General features: G+C 45.0%; 1 protein-coding gene across 1 annotated transcript in view; it reads right to left on the bottom strand.

Annotated features, from left to right (window-relative positions):
* Positions 1-16,799, bottom strand: part of rims1b (regulating synaptic membrane exocytosis 1b) — a 155,207-nt gene that overhangs the window by 88,687 nt on the left and 49,721 nt on the right. Inside the window, exon 4 of the mRNA XM_056280117.1 lies at positions 254-555. Coding sequence (XP_056136092.1) covers positions 254-555 — 302 coding nt within the window. The remainder of the gene's footprint in view (positions 1-253; positions 556-16,799) is intronic.

The following is a 16,799-nucleotide window of genomic DNA, read 5'->3' as shown; positions in this document are numbered from 1 at the left end:
CAGAACCAATGAAAACATTAAGGTCTTTTGGGGTTGGCCTGCTTAGATCTGTTGTCAGCAAATGTTATTTGAAAAGTCAACCTTAAATGTTAAGCACTAGGGTCAACCTTAAGATTCAATCGCATCGTGATTATGAAAAAAAGAAAAAAAGAAATTGTCATGTCAAGTAGAAAATGGCATCCGTAAACTACTGATGCATATGAAAGCAGTGCATTACAGAATCAGCAAACGATGTGCAAATCTTTCATCTTACTTTTCTCGAGGCGGTTCACTGTGAGAGCGTGAAGCTGGCATGTTGTCAGCACCCTTGGCTGCAGGGGCCCCAGTTGGGGGCTGTGGTCCGTCTGGCTGCCCGACGTTGGCGTTAGTGCTGGAGCGAGGGGCCTGGGACCTGGAGCGGAGAAGCTTCTTGTCTCGTGGGGCCTCACCCCCCGCGGCCGGGTCTTTCAGGGCGGCGCCTAAGCTCGCAGGCTGCGCCCCCGGTCCTGAAAACCATTCTCCTGATTTGGTGAGTATCTCCTGCTGCTTACGACACAGGTTGCATACCCACATTACCTACAAGGATCGAGAGGAGGAGATGTTATGCAAACTAAGTGCAGCAGCATGACTTTGGAAATCAACAAATTCAATAAAAAAGCAGAATAACAGGTACACCTCTGATGGTGCACCGGCCTTGGCTCTTTAAGAAAAATGACAGAAATTCCAAAAATGCCAAGGCATCTCTCTCTCTCTCTCTCTCTCTCTCTCTCTCTCTCTCTCTCTCGCTCATGCACATCCCCATTCCCTTCCAAGTTCCAGCAAACTAAATACTGAGCATTCACAGACATGGCACACCACTTCCACAGATCCACTATCTGTGAACACGGCAAAGAAAGGCATTCACTAAAGATGGCTTCCTGCACTGCTATTATAAACACCTGTAAAACCTCAAGAGGTCTCGTTTCATCTTTCATGGCTGTCATGCTCCTTTTTATGACTTTTTTTTATCTCCTATCCAGGGGATAAAAAAAAGTATTTGTGTGCGCTTGACCCAAAGTCCTGAGAATGATGATCCAGTAGAGAATGAATCCTAGTGTGCATTCTTACTAGAGAGATTTTCCCTATCTGCGATAGAAGGCTACATACAATTGGAGCCATTACTTTAATGTAAACTGTAATCACAGGGGGCAAATCTTCAGCATTAGCATTCTCATGAACATCACGTAGACTGGAAAAATATCCACTAAAGAAATCACTTTGTTTAGCATCGTTTAGTAGGGGTGGAAAGCAGTCGTGTCGGGGCAATTTATGGAGAGACACCCATGCCCTAACATCCCATCGCCACTCTCATTAATTGCTCCTATAGGTGAGAAAAGAAAACATTGTGCTGCTGAACTTCCTGGCATAGATTCAGTGAGACGATGCACGATACGACGCCTACGCCAGCGGTGAGAGGGTTAAATCTTTGTCGTATAAATGTGCCCCATATGTGTAGGCAGCATCATCCTGTACGTTTTGTAAAGATCCGATACTCACATGTTGCCATGACTACTGAAAATCACGTCCTTTCACAATGCAAAAACAGGATTTCCTTCTGTGTTTATAATCCCAGTGGTTTAGTTTAAATCCAAAGCAGTGAAAAAACACATTATGCCTCGTATTCCCGTCCAGAATCTTGGTTCTAGTCACAATCAAAAGCTATCCTGGACCTTTGAAACCCCAAAATGTTCCTCCATGATAGCTAGTGAGCTGGACTTGTAGCAGTCAGTCAGCAGTTAGCTTTTAGCACACCAAAACACATTTATTGTGGCCTGATTGAATCCTAGTTGGCGCATGTCCAGACTAATCTAAAGTAAATCAGCTGCACGGCTCACAGCTGTCGAGTAGGAGCACAGCCACTGTGACGCGCTCTCTCTCTCTCTCTCTCTCTCTCTCACTCTCTCTCTCTCTCTCTCTCTCTCTCTCTCTCTCTCTCTCTCTCTCTCTCTCTCCATTTCTCTCCCCCTCTTTTCCTCATCCGAAGGGCCACAGAATAGCAGTGGTTGGCAATCCTTTCAGCTCCTCACCATTATTCAACTCATCATCAGCCCATAACAGCAGCTTCCAATACATCACCTCTAACCTGCAGCCCCCCTCCTCCACCGCCCACCCTTATCCCCCGGACAGAATTAAAAAGGCTTGCGATTACTCCTCCAATGCATTTAAGGCCACAGGGATATAAGATGCTCATTATATGATTTACTATAATGACAATGGCAACAATTGCTGTCTTCATATTATATCTGAATGTAAATGATTGGATTATTTTAATCATGTATTGCATTTACTGGATCTCTCAGCAACTTGAAACTGCAAAAGGCACTTATAAGTCTCGTAGCTGGCCATAGTTAGAAAATGCTGGAACAGCCCTTTTCTACCTCAATAGCCCATTTGCACCTACTTGTTTAATGCATCTCGAGTATCTAGATCAGAGGTCTTCAACGTTTTTCATGCCAAGGACCCCTTTTCTGTTAGAGACACGGTGGAGGGGCCCCCTATTACAGATCGTATAAAATTGTGTTGCTTATTAAACCGTGCCAACAATAATGTTGGGCAACAATCATACATGGCACTATAGGGTGGCCTATAGTGCCATGTATAAAAGCACTTTCTAAAGGTGTATACAATGCTAAGCCATTAAAATAACAATTATTGACAGATTCATATATATTTATAGAACATGGTTTTTGGAATTATTTTTTTCATTTTTTTTTTTTAACAAATAAGATTTATCTTTGCCTATTATAGGTTGTATTTACATTAATGTTTCTTTCGGACATATATTTGGAAGAAAAAAAGTTTGGGATCAAGTAATTGGCAGACCCCTTGCAGTAACTCTGAGGACCCCCCCAGGGGTCGCGGACCCCCTGTTGAAGATCTCTGATCTAGATTATATCTGTATAAGGATTTTTTCGCTTAAAAACACAAGCACCCATTGAGATATTACAGTTTAAACCACCTCGGGAGGTGGTCTGAGATTGCATTCTAGCCATATGTTATACAAATATGACTGCGTAATGTAATGTAATGTAATCCATCTCCCCGACAATCTAGACTCTTCCAGAAGTGCAACGTTACATGATGTAGCTGTCCCCCAAAATGGTGGGGCACATAGCTTCATTATCAAGGCTGGATTAAAGACTGGGAAAACTGAGCAACTGCCCCTGTGCATCAACAACTCTTGGTTTGCCACTTGTTTAGGGGTAATTTGATTAAATACAAATTTGTTTGGGAATATGCACCAATTTAGCACATAATGTGCCCTGTTTACGCCAACTTGCTATTACTCCTGAAAGTGTGCCTGCTGCTGTTTTTATTTTTGGTTTTTGTTCTTGAATTCATTGATTAACGAATGTTTGTGTCAAAAATATAATTCATATACCTATTTAACTAAACAATATTTGAGCTGCCTAGTTAGTGACATTCTGGCGCATGCTGGGTTGGTGTTCTAGGTCCTGCTTCTTTCATATATTTATTGATAGGCTACCCCAAGTTTATCCACATTGCATTTATACCTTTTCATTAAAATGCAAAGCGACAGGCATGGGCGCACGTCCATGAATACTGGGATGGCATCCAGTGCTTTACATGTTCCCCTGTCCATAGTGTTAGTAGTTGTGTCAAGAAGGGCATCCAACATAAAAGTTTGCCAAATCATTATGCGGATTGACAAGACCATACCGGATTGCTTGAGGCTCCATACCGGATTGGTCAAGGCCCAGGTTAACAACAGCTGCCACTGTTGCTGTGCCCTGTGCCCTCACAGGGTACCAATTGGAAACTATAAAATCCTCTGTGATGACCCCTGAGAAACGGAACAAGCCAAAAGAAGATTAAAATACATCTCCGTTAGCAAGAAAGAAATTATTGCTCTCCTCTCACGGTTTTCCCACACATTATTTTAATTATCTGCATTTACTCAAATCTTATCTGAATTACTGACTTATTCACTCACTTCTACAAAATCCTACAAATGCGTATGACCAGTGTTGCTATTTTCTCTCATGTCTGTTTGGCAGTCTTTCTCTACCCTGTGTTGTCAGCTGTGTGCATTGCACATGGTGTGTATTCCAAGAGAAAGGAGTGCGTACATAGACAATGTACCGATAGAGGCCAATAATTTGGGTGGATAGCGGCCTGAAGGGACCAGGGCTGCCTGTGAACTACAGTACTGATGACTCCCTGCTCAACCTCACTGGTGATCTCCACCCACTATTTCACCCATCACTGTAACATTATTGGACATGTACTGTATCCAGAGACATGATTTCGCCCTTAAAACCATGGTGGAATCAAAATTTGCTCTCTCCTGTGTAGAACCATGCACACCACACATTCAGGGATACCCTGTCCTGCAGAACAATGAGAACAAGGGACCACATGTCTTCACATTACCGCCGGCCACGGTTTTATTGGAAGACAGCCTAGTCTTGTTCATCTGCTAACCAGCTGTGATGACTGGTAACCTTTCCTGCAAGCCACGCAGTTTTACAGAAAGAGAAGGTGACCAGTTCCCTTTTCATTCTAGTTGCTGGTAGAAGCTGTCCTTCACACCATTGTCAGATGGTAGTGTTGGAGCATATGCATTTAACAGAGTGGCATAGCATGCCTTTGCTACGGGGATATGGAGGGTCATTAGCCTCTCACTTAGTCTGGTAGGTGTTTCAGTGAGGCTGGGTAGAATGCTGTTCTTGATTGCCAGTCCAACACCATGCTGATGTTGTCTGCCGAGGGGATAGCCTCTACAGTAAAAAGTGTACCCCCCTCATTCCTCTCTCAGGGAAACTTCACCCAGGAATCTGGTTTCACTGAGAGCAGTGATGTCTACGTTGTAACGTATTAGTTCCTCAGCAATCAGCGTGGTCCTTCAATGTGGTCTGTTGCCATCATTATCAAGGAGAATCCTAACATTCCATGTTGCCAATTTGAATGGGATCATTTTATTGTTTTTACCGCAGGCTGGAATGCCCGGTAGGCACGGTAACCTACCCAAGAGGTGGTTGGTTGAGTGGACAATTTTTAGGCCACCTTTTCTAGGCCCCTCCCCAATTGGGGTGAAAAGTGTGGTCCCTAAATAGGGCTATTTAGTCACACAGGGGTCTGCTGAAAGCAGCTGGCACTCAATCCCAGCTGCTAGTGACCATATACCCCATGCTGCTGATGTGGAGGGCTCTGGCTAGGAGTGCCTAGGCCATTCTCGCCTGCTCCCATTGCCAGACACCCCAACGCCACCAGAGTTCAACTGGATGTAAGGCCAGATATTGTACACCATGCCAAGAGGTGGAGACCTATGCAAGGAGGTTTTTAGAGTGCCACAGGGGGTGTGCAGTCCTCAGTAGCACTGTCTTGACCATGACAGATTGTTCCTGGTGGCAAGGGCTTATACCGAGGACGGCCAGTCACCTATCATAACTTCAGGAAGCTGTTGGAAACTCCAGACTATCGAAGAACCGCCAAACACGTTGCTTTTCTCTTGGGGTGTTCTCACCTAGCCTTTGTCTCAATAGCGTTCCCACAAGGCAGCAGGGCAGTGGTTGGCCATGAACAGCCTCTGGGGACCACTGCAGCTCTGGGATCCCCTACCAAATAAGCCTGTGGCTGCGAGGCGCCCAGTTACCATATGTGGCCACGATGAGGCTTGGCCGATGTGTTGGTGAAGGATAGGCTATGTACTGGCAGGGGAAGGCTTACGCACTGGGCTGCTTCCTCTTTCAAGGGCTAGCCAGTGGCCGCAAGCTGTAAGCGAGAGGACTGAAAAGCAGGCAGGACACAAGCATGCAGCTTCCCTCTAACTCCCTCTAACTACTGCGCTGCTGCACTAGACGCATCACATCACCCTCAGAAATGCATGCGCGCGTGCAAACACACACACACACAAACTATTTGCTGTTTCCTCTCCATCATATTGTTACCCTTTGTGCCTTGATCATTACATTGCTGCGCAATTATTGATTATAACTGATAAGTATTAGACGATGTTTAATTTTCCTTGAAGTAAGTCATTGTCCTGCCTGTTTTATGACAGTACTTAATAGAGCCATCCTCTGCCAATTAAAGTAGACTAATTGGAGCAACACTGATAATTTCATCAACTTGAATGGTTCAGTTATAACTATTGAACATCAAAATTAATAGTTAATAATGTTATGAGACTGATTCATGAGACTGAGTTAATGACAGCAATTCGATTATTCCATCAATTTTAGTAGTTTAATTATATAATATTAAACACTAAAATTAATGGTTGATAAATTTATGAGACTGAGTTGATAACTCTATTGCAGCCACAGGCCTATAGTCCATATGTTTCTCTGGGCTCCATCAGGTCAAACCGGCCATGGCTGGAGTTTGACTGCAACTCAAATACGACACATCTGGAGATTAGTTACCCAGTCACTGTAACTAAAAGTGCCAAATGCTATCCTCCCCTACCAGTCGCTCCCACGCCCAAGTTGTTTTTCCGGTACTTGTTTCATTCAGTGTGGAACACGCACTTCTAGATGAAACAGCTTTTTCCACTGTTGCCTCTGTACCGCGACAGGCACCAGAGACAGGTCCTCCAACCAGCTTGCAGAAGACACAAATGTGAAGACCATTTTTGGGAGGGTCTGCCATCTCTACACAAAGTACAGGTTCCTGAAGCTGTAGACTTAAACCAGAACAACCAGGATTTCATACCTACCTAAAACCGCCATGGGTGGTCAACATGACTGCCGGTTTTTAAACTCTATATTCTGTCAAGATAAATACCCAATTGAGATATTAATGCATCACATATGTTAGTATGTCTGTTACGAAATGACTGACACCAAAATTAACATTTTAACGACTATAATACTATTTTTAAACAATTTAAACTTCAGAGGAGACATGGTCAAACTTGAATAGCAAAGTAGAAAAAGTGAAAATATTACCTGAAAAACACAACGGAAAACACATATTGCTAATCTAACAAACGTAACAAGGCCTATAATACGTGAAATGTAAAAAAAAGACTGAAAATGAATATTGAAACAGTCCCAAACAACGACCAGAACTTAAAAACTACTAGAACCACCGTGGGCGGTCAAAATGACCGGCACGTTTTTTAAACTCTATATCCTGTCAAGATAAATACCCAATTGATATTAGTGCATTACATATGTTAGTATGTCTGTTATGAAACTAACTGACAAAATTAACATTTTGACAACTTTAATACTATTTTTCAAACAATTTAAAATGGCCGCTGTCCACCACCTGTTAATACTGCAATACGTCGGTGGTAGTCATGGAGCGTCTGTAACGGTGTCTGTAACCAGACATGTCGGAAATAATCAAAAGTCAAGTTTAGACTATTTCTCTGCACCGGAGAACGCTGGTGTGTTTCTAGGACAGAGCAATGAAGTTCGAGAAAGAAATGATGCGACCAACACACGTCATAAATAGTCACATGACGCGCACGATCACGCGCAAATTACGAGCCGTCTCTTTGACTCATGGTCGTTTTAGGAAGATCTTATCATTACTTTTTTTGTGCAATCGATCTAAAACTCGTGTAATGCAAATATATGCAATTTTAGGGGCATCCAGGGAGCGGCAGGTCTGTACCCCCCCCCCCCCATAAAATTATTAAACTTTGAAAATCCAAAACCGTCAAAATGACGACCTTGGTCATTCTAAAGTGAAAGGTGTTTGGTTGCATCACTGTTGCGCATATTGTAGCGAATTCGGGGGGCAAACACAGGAACCACCGCAGCCGGGACGCAAACCCATATCTCCCGGGAGATGTCGCTAACCGCTCGACTAAAGGATCCGACCCGTTAGCCAAGGGCTACCGAGCCTATTCATCCGTGATCGTTACATTACCCCCCCCCTCCCCTCTTCCGGAAGCGCATCCGATGGAGGGGACCGCCACACTGGTGTCAGAAGTGGGATAATGTAACGATCACGGTGACAGGTGGAGTTGGCTGGATGTGGATACGTCCCAGCATATCAGCTCCTTCACGCCTCTGGGCGCATACGCTTCCGATGGCCTTACGGTCTCACCATCCCACTTCTGACACCAATGTAGCGAATTCAGGGGCCGCCACAGGAACCGCCGCAGCCGGGATGCGAACCCGGATATCCCGCACCGCAGGAGACATCGCTAACTGGTTAACGTTGTCGCTTGCGGTGTGGGAGCCAGGGGTTCGCGTCCCGGATGCGGCGTCCCGAGCTGCCCCCCGAATTCGCTGCAATATCATACGGCAGAATTCTCAAGGCGCCGCTGATACAAGGTTTACAATGGACTGAAAAGATAATTAAAATATTGGACAGGAAAGCACCAGGGGAGTGCAGTTGGATTTCTATCTGGCTAATAGAGTGACATTTTAATGAAAGACATAAATGCGATGTCGGTAAATTCACACCCTGATACAAACTGCATAAAAGTTGCATAAAATGCCGACTGTAAACAAGGCCTTCCTGCTGGAGTCATTACCAGTTGTGAAGAGGAGTCGGAATCTAATCCTGGAAGTTAATCCCTGAATGAGCTCCAACAGAATCACGCACATCGTGCAGCACTGGCCATCCGGGGGCCCAATTCTTGTTCAAACAAAACAGAGGCATAAAAAGCACATTTCCTCCTGACACGCCTACACATGTTACGTGATTTAAAGCCTGCTGTGTTGGTGGTGGGGACATTAACAACAACACAAATCACATAACACACACACACACACATATATCACATGTAATTCTGAGCTGGGGCAACTCTTCTCTGTTACTGTATATGTACGTGTGTGTGTGTGTGTGTGTGTACACATGGATCTCTGTGTGTTACCTCAGGTGCTTTTTGTAGGTATGTATTTGTGCTTTTTTTGTTGTGTTTTTGTATCAGAGTGTTCACGGACATCATGTGTATAAGGCACACTGTATGGTGTGTGTTAGCAGTGCTGCTTTCTGCTGGAGTTGAGAGCGTGACATCAGAGTTTCAGCTAACACCAGTCAACCTCCTCCTCCGAAAGGAGCCACTCTAGTGTCACCTCCACTTCATCTTGTGTGTGTGTGTGTGTGTGTGTGTGTGTGTGTGTGTGTGTGTGTGTGAGAGAGAGAGAGAGCGAGAGAGAGAGAGAGCGCACCAAAGGTCAATATTAGTGGAGAAAAATTATGTGCGAAGACTTTATGACTGAAACGACTGGGAACGGCTATGATCACCAGCTCTCAATTTAACTTAGGAAGCAATTTGTCCACCAAAATCAACAAGATCACAAAATCAAAACCAACAAAAAACCCACAATCACCCGCTTCCAGTGTGGGAAGTTGGCAGCGCAAATTCACATTTAAAGCGGCCTCACCCAGTACCATCAATACAGGATCTTTGTCCACGTCTGCGTCTAAGTTTGTCTTCGTTTGATGGCTGGGAGAGTTGGCGCTGGATGGGCTGGGTGAGCTTGGTCTGCTGCATCTTGTGGGCCCAGGGACCACGGCCCTGCCTGGGGCTGTACCTGAAGAGGTAAGACCGAGGGCGGTCTGACAAGACGTGGGGGCGGGGCGAGCTAAGGTAACTGCTAGCCCATGCAGACCGGCAGTTCTGATAACACCAAGGGTGGTCTGGTGACGGCGTTGCCTAGCCTTGACTGTGTTAGTGTCGTCATGTGGTGTGCGGGGAGGGGTTTCGAAAGTGTCTGGCTGGGAGAGTTAGCGTTGGATCAGTTGAGGGAGTCTGCTGCATCCTGTGGGACCAAGGAACATGGCCCTGACCGGAGCTGCGCCAGAAGAGGAAACACCGAGGGCAGTCTGACAGGATGTGGAAGCGGGGCAGGCTAAGCTAACTGCTAGCCCATGCAGACTGACAGTTTTGGCAGTCATCCCGGTTGGCATTCGTTCTCCTGGACAGTGTTTTGTTTTTGTTTTTTTAAGTTTAGATACACGTGTTAGTTTGGATATATGTGTTCTTGTAGTTTTTGGATATGTGTTTTTGTCTTTGTGTTGCACTGCTGTGGGCTGGGGGAAATTATGTTTCGTTTCATTTCATGTGCGCAAGTGCATGAAATGAAATGACAAAGTGTTTCTGATTCTGAAGAACCCAACTTCCAGGGTTGTCCTAAAAAACTGGCCAAAACGTTCTGAGATACCAGTACTCCTCAGTAAATAGACAGTTCACTGACTTCGTTGTCAGAGATGCTACATCCAACAAGTTCAGCCTACGTTGGCCTGCCTATTCTGACCCCCTGCTTTCATATTATCTCTTTTCTCTTATCACCCCTTCTTTCATTCGTCTCCTCCCATCTTCTCTTCATTCTTAATTTACCTCTCCACTCGAGTCCTTTCTCTCCTTTTCTCATGGCGGCCAACATCGCCTCTTTATAAACATAAAGTTTTGTAGCATCATACATGACATGATCATGAAACTTTGAGAGATGATTCCTCATCACCATAGTGAGCTCCTGGCTGCTCTACCTGTTACAGAGAACAAGGTACAATTCACTTTTACCCTCGGCTACTAAAAATTACCAAGAGAGAAAAGATTATTGATCGGATTCCAAATCATGTCTTGAACATTACAAGCAACCGAACAACAATGCCTTCTTGTAATCTAAAACATATCTGATGTTGAAGGAACTTCCAAGACAAGCTTGTATGACAGCATTGTGTAACTATCACACAAGAGATAATCACTGGTGAAAGGCAACGCATAATTACCAAGCCAAAATGAGCAGGGCAGTGGTTAGCACTGTCGCCTCACAGCAAGAAGGTCCTGGGTTTGAACCCTGGGGTTGTCCAACCGTGGGGGTCATCCCAGGTCATCCTGTGTGGAGTTTGCATGTTCTCCCCGTGTCTGTAGTGGGTTTTCTCCGGGTGCTCCAGTTTCCCCCACCATCAAACAGATATGCATGTTAGGGTTAATACTCCTGTCTGTGCCACTGAGCAAGGCATGGCAAGATGAACTGGAGTTGGTCCCCGGGTGCTGCATGGCGGCTACCCACTGCTCCTAGCTACACAGCTAGGATGGATTAAATGCAGACTGTAATTTCCCTACGGGGATCAATAAAGTATCTCTCTCAAAACTATGATTATTTTACTTCAATATGGAACATTTTTGCGTGGCAGAAACAGTTAATCAAATATGATTCAGTGTATGATCAGCCTAGGCTGTTCTGAATAAGAATGTCCTGAATGATTAGAATATAAAATCTGTGTCTTCTCCCATCTCCTCGCCACTGGCTCAGCTGACTGGACAAATTAAGACCTGTACACAACTGGCATTCAACAAGGGCTGTGCCTCTTTCTTCACCCTGTATCCCCCTCCCTTCTTCTACAACCACTCACACATCCATCCATCCATCTGTTGACAAACACAGAGAAGACGGGGCCTCCAGCCTGCCGACAGCAGTCAAGAGCGATACATGGTAGCAATAGCTTGTCGCGCAAAGCCAGGACTTGTGTAGATGTCAGGTTTTTCTTAAATGGGCAGAAAAGATGGAGTGGGCTCAGAGGTGGCAAGGAGAGGAGGTGTGAGAAAGTATTCAGCGACCAGGGGTCTTGGTAGACATCCTCCCTGACAGTGTGACATTACCAAGACAGCGGCAGGTAAAAGCAGACATCTTTCCAGGGAATTCAGAATGGAGAGGAACTACAACCATGAGGAACATAACAATAATAGTCCATTTCTCGTAATAAGGTAGTGGATTGAGTCTGCAAGCAAGCCAAATCTGTTATGTTCTGTACACTAGAAGTTAAAACTGAGGAGGGCCTTTGTTGGACTTTAGTTCCATTATGGACTTACATTTCTGATGCCATCATTGACTGGGCTTATTCTCATTGGAAAAAAAATGTACAGCAGTAATAAACGGGCAATATCGTGTCCATTAAAGTAGATCATCCACTCAGCACATCTTTGATATTTACAAATTGCCCTCTGTATCTTCAAGTAAGAGTAAGATTGAAAATGAGAATGACAAGAAGAAGAAGAAAAATAACTTTTTTCAAAGAAGAGGAAACTACACTAAAAAATATGCATTTACATTCTCCAAGGCTTGTGCTAACATTTTTGTTGTTACTGTAGTTATAATTTCCAAGCGGAAATCAAATTCACCCATGTAGGCCTTACTAGAAGACCACTCCTTTAGACTGCAGAGTCACAGCTCTAAAGGAGGTTTTCTGTGAAGTCCAGTGGCTTGCTCACAAACTGACTGCTCTCTAGCAAAGGTTATGATTTCAACTGTATTTGGGGAGGAAAAGAATAAAAAGCAGGATGATGGAAGAGAAAATGATGGATCAATAGGGAGAGAAAGTGAGGCAGAGAAAGAGGGGAAGGGAGGGAGAAGAAAAGAGCAGGACAAAAGAACATCATGGAGGTTTCTACAGAGAGACTGAAGCAGGAGGAGAGAAGAGAGCAGTGAGAGGGGAAGACAATGGAAGGGTTAGTTACTCTGTGCTGAAAAATATGATGGCGATAATGCAGTATATCAACCTTTCATGTAAAAAAAAGTCTAGTGTCTACTGCTAGATGCCGTGAGCATAATTGTGTGTGTGTGTGTGTGTGTGTGTGTGTGAAGAAAAAGCCCAGGAACAGAATCAACCATTGTACATGGACTTCATTGACTTAACCAAAGCTTTGGATTCTGTAAACCACCAGGCCCTCTTTCTGTCAAAAATAGGCTGCCCTGACAAATATATCAAGAGTACTACGACTACAACATGACAATATGTCAGCTACAGTACTCAGTAGTTGTGGAGATTAGAGTCCTTCAAGGTCCACACAGGAATTAAACAAGGCTGTGTCATTGCCCCAACCCTGTTTTCTGTCTTTATTGCCACCATCCTCCACCTCACGGATCCCAATCTGCCTCAGGGAGTCAACATCAGGTAAAGAACTGATGGGGGATCTTCTGAATATTAACAAATTCAGAGCTAAATGTAAAACCACCACCAAATCCATCATTGAGCTGCAGTACGCTGATAACAACGCCTTAGTGTCCCTCATAGAAGAGGAACTACAGAACATACTGGATGCTTTTGCAAAGACATACAAGCAGCTTGGCCTGGCCATTAATATGACAAAGACCCATATCCTCTACCAACACCCACCCAACCGAAATATACCTACTCTGCCCCCCATCCACTATCCCCATCCAGAGGGTGTGCTCCAATTATCAGGGCATCAAGCTGCTCAGCCTCCCTGGGAAAGTCTACTCTAGGGTGCAGGAAAGAAGGCTCCAGCCAATTGTCAAACCTCGGATCCAGGAGGAACAAAGCGGATTCCATCCTGGCCGTGGAACAACAGACCAAATCTTTACCCTTGCGGAAGTGCTGTGGGAGGCATAGGAGTTCGACTATGGTCTACATGTTTTGTGGACATGGAGAAGGCTTACGACCGTATACACTGTGGCACTCTGTGGGGGGTACTGCAGGAGTATGGGGTACCAAGGCAGTTGCTACAAGCCATCCAGTCCTTGTATAACTAAAATGAGAGCTGTGACCGTATTCTCGGCATAAAGTCAAACACGTTTTCAGCGGGTGTCGGACTCTGCCAAGGTTGTCCCTTGTCTCCAATTCTGCTTGTAATATTCATGGAAAGCATCTCAAGGCGCTGCCAAGGTGAGGAGTGTGTTCATTTTGGGAACCTCGGAATTGCATCTCTGCTCTTTGCAGATGATGTGGTTTTGTTGGCTTCATCAGAATGTATCCTCCAGCATGCACTGGGGAGGTTTGCAGCTGAGTGTGAAATGGCCCATCAAGTCAGAGGCCACGATTTTCTGCCGGAAAATGGTGGATTGCTCCCTCCAGGTTGGGGATGAGTTGTTGCCTCAAGTGAAGGGGTTCAAGTATCTCGAGGTCTTGTTCATAAGTGAGGGTAGGATGAAGCAAGAGATTGACAGGCGGATTGGTGCAGCATCAGCAGTAATGTGGACGTTGCACTGGACCATTATGGTGAAGAGGGAGCTGAGCCAAAAGGCAAAGCTCTCAATTTAGCAGTCAATCTTCAGTCCTTCCAACCCTCATCTATGGTCATGAGCTCCAGAGTCCAGCGGCAGTGTGCTTTACACCACTCCATCCGATGCTTGGCATTGTGCTTGGTGATGTAAGGCTTGCATGCAGCTGCTCGGCCATGGAAACCCATTCCATGAAGCTTCCGGTGCACAGTTTTTGTGCTGATGTTAATGCCAGAGCAAGTTTGGAACTCTGCAGTTATTGAGTCAACAGAGCGTTGGCGACTTTACGCACCATGCGCCTCAGCACTCATTGACTCCCTTGTGTGACTTCACGTGGTCTGCCACTTCGTGACTGAGTTGCTGTTGTTCCTAAACGCTTCCACTTTTCAATAATACCACTTACAGTTGACCGTGGAATATCTAGCAGGGAAGAAATTTCACGAACTTACTTACTGCAAAGGTGGCATCCTATGACAGTACCACGCTTGAATTCACTGAGCTCTTCAGAACGACCCACTCTTTCACAAATGTTTGTCAATGCAGACTGCATGGCTAGCTGCTGGATTTTATACACCCGTGGCAATGGGTCTGAATGAAACACCTGAATTCAATGATTAAGAGGTGTGTCCCAATACTTTTGTATATATAGTGTATATATAATCCAGTGAGTCAAGTAACTTCTTTATGAGACAATACAAGCCTGTTTCATGCCATAAGCAATCATCAGCTGTCAATAAAAAAGCAGGCTTGTACTGTCTCATAGAGGATTTACTTGACTCGCTGGATTATTTTGCTTCTTATTTGTTGAGCACTTTCTCTACCATTGAGTGTTTCTTTTAACAAAATTATAGTGTGTGTGTGTGTGTGTGTGTGTGTATATATATATATAGTGTGTGTGTGTGTGTGTGTGTGTTTGTGTGTGTGTGCGCGCGCGTGCGTGTGCATCTGAATTGGCGTAAGCGGCATGTGTCTTTGTTTGAGCAAATACATATAAATATATGTGCACAAACATGTGCGTTTGAGCCCAGCCTGTGCATGTCGTCCACTGGGAGGGAGCACTCCTTTACAGAATGGCAGGTAACAGTTTAGTCTGTATGAGCCATCTGGAGCTTACATTAAACACACATCAATACACACGCAGTCATTAACATGCTATAGGATCAGGGGTATCCCTGCTGCTGTAGAAAGGCCTGCTTGACTCAAAGGACCATGGACGATGGACTGCTGCAGACTGGCTTATCCACATGCATCAGAACATTGCCTCTCCCCCTTAAAGAGATTTAAGCTTGAAACCATTAGCATTGGAATGACGTATAATACAGTTGTGCCTGTGCTGCTTATCCCATTTGTTTTGCTCTGGCTCCAGCTAGTCCTGTGTATTGGTAATAATACACCTTATCTTAGCACCAAAAAAAAAAAGTATTTTAAAAAGCATTGCTTTTCCATGATATTCAGAAATAGATTTTATATGTGAAATAATGGCTATTACAATAACCTTTGTTTATGTTCTAATATTTGGAGAGTGTATTGTGTGCCTTGATATGAGTCATACATACAAGCGCATTGACGTGTTCATAATAGATGTACACACAGAGCTAGTGTGAGAGTACACATTCACATAAACGCATATGCCAGATGTGTCACATGTCTCACACACACACACACACACACACACACACACACACCCCACATGTGCTGACATACATAAAGCTACAGGAAGCCCATGCTTGAGGAAAAGATGTGTTTATTCTGCGCATTTTGTGTTTTTCTGTGAGGCTAAGCAGCATCTTCAGTGGTGCTTATTATAACATCTGCTTATATGCAAGACAGCAGATTGACAAGAAAATACTCTTGTGTCTGTGTGCGCATGTGTTTTGAGACATACGCATGTTATTAGTGGTAACACAGCATGTCTGTCAGAAGCATGATTTGTTTTTGGCATGGATTTTCATATAGGCGTGATCTGAAATCTCAGAACCATAAAAAGTGAAGGTATAGCTGTATCTTCTTGAATTTCACTTACCCTGTCCAGAACCTTGGCTTGATGTTGATATTACCACTAGTCAAGCTAGGTTGTTGAAATTAAAACCATATCCTGATTCAGTGAACGTGACTAAACCTAACTACCCCTCCTCTTTACCATTTGTGGCTTTGAGGGGGGCTCAACGCCACACCGTTTTGCAACGAAGACAACCGTCTGAGGTGAAGAAGCACGGAGGGAAGGTGGTCAGCGAATAAACAAGATCTATCTGTGCCCATCCTATGTCTCATAGGAGACATATTAATCCTTTAATCTCACTGCTTCCGGTGTGGGAAGATGGCTGCGTGGATTCACGTTTGCAGCGGCCTCGCCCAGTACCGGTGTGGGAAGATGGCGGTGCGAACTTAGGTTTGCAGCGGCCTCACCCGGTACCATCCATGCAGTGTCTTTGTCCACTTCTGCGTCTGTTTGTGTTTTCGTTTGATGGCTGGGAGAGCTTGGTCTGCTGCGTCCTGTGGGCCCAAGGACCACGGTCCTGCCTGGAGCTGTGCCCGAGGAGGTAACACCGAGGGTGGTCTGACAGGACGCGGAAGCGAGGCAGGCTAAGCTAACTGCTAGCCCATGCAGACCGGCAGTTCCGACAGTCATCCTGGCATTTGCTGTCTTGGACAATGATTTTTTTCTATATTGTTGCAAATCCGGGGGGCAGCCGGGAACTGCTGCAGCCGGGACGCGAACCTGGGTCTTCTGCACCATGGGCGACCGATTTAACCAGTCGTCTAAAGGGTCCGACCCGTTGGCCAAGGGCTAGTCGTTTGTGGTCGTTACACTACCCACCTCCTTTGGGAAGCGCAGCGTCCCCGTGTTTCAGCATATCAGCTCCCTCACGCCTCTCGGCGCAC

This window comes from Lampris incognitus, chromosome 5 (assembly GCF_029633865.1).
Source record: "Lampris incognitus isolate fLamInc1 chromosome 5, fLamInc1.hap2, whole genome shotgun sequence".
Taxonomy (NCBI): domain Eukaryota; kingdom Metazoa; phylum Chordata; class Actinopteri; order Lampriformes; family Lampridae; genus Lampris; species Lampris incognitus.
Note: the sequence above shows the minus strand (reverse complement) of the source record. Positions and strands in the feature narration are given on the sequence as shown.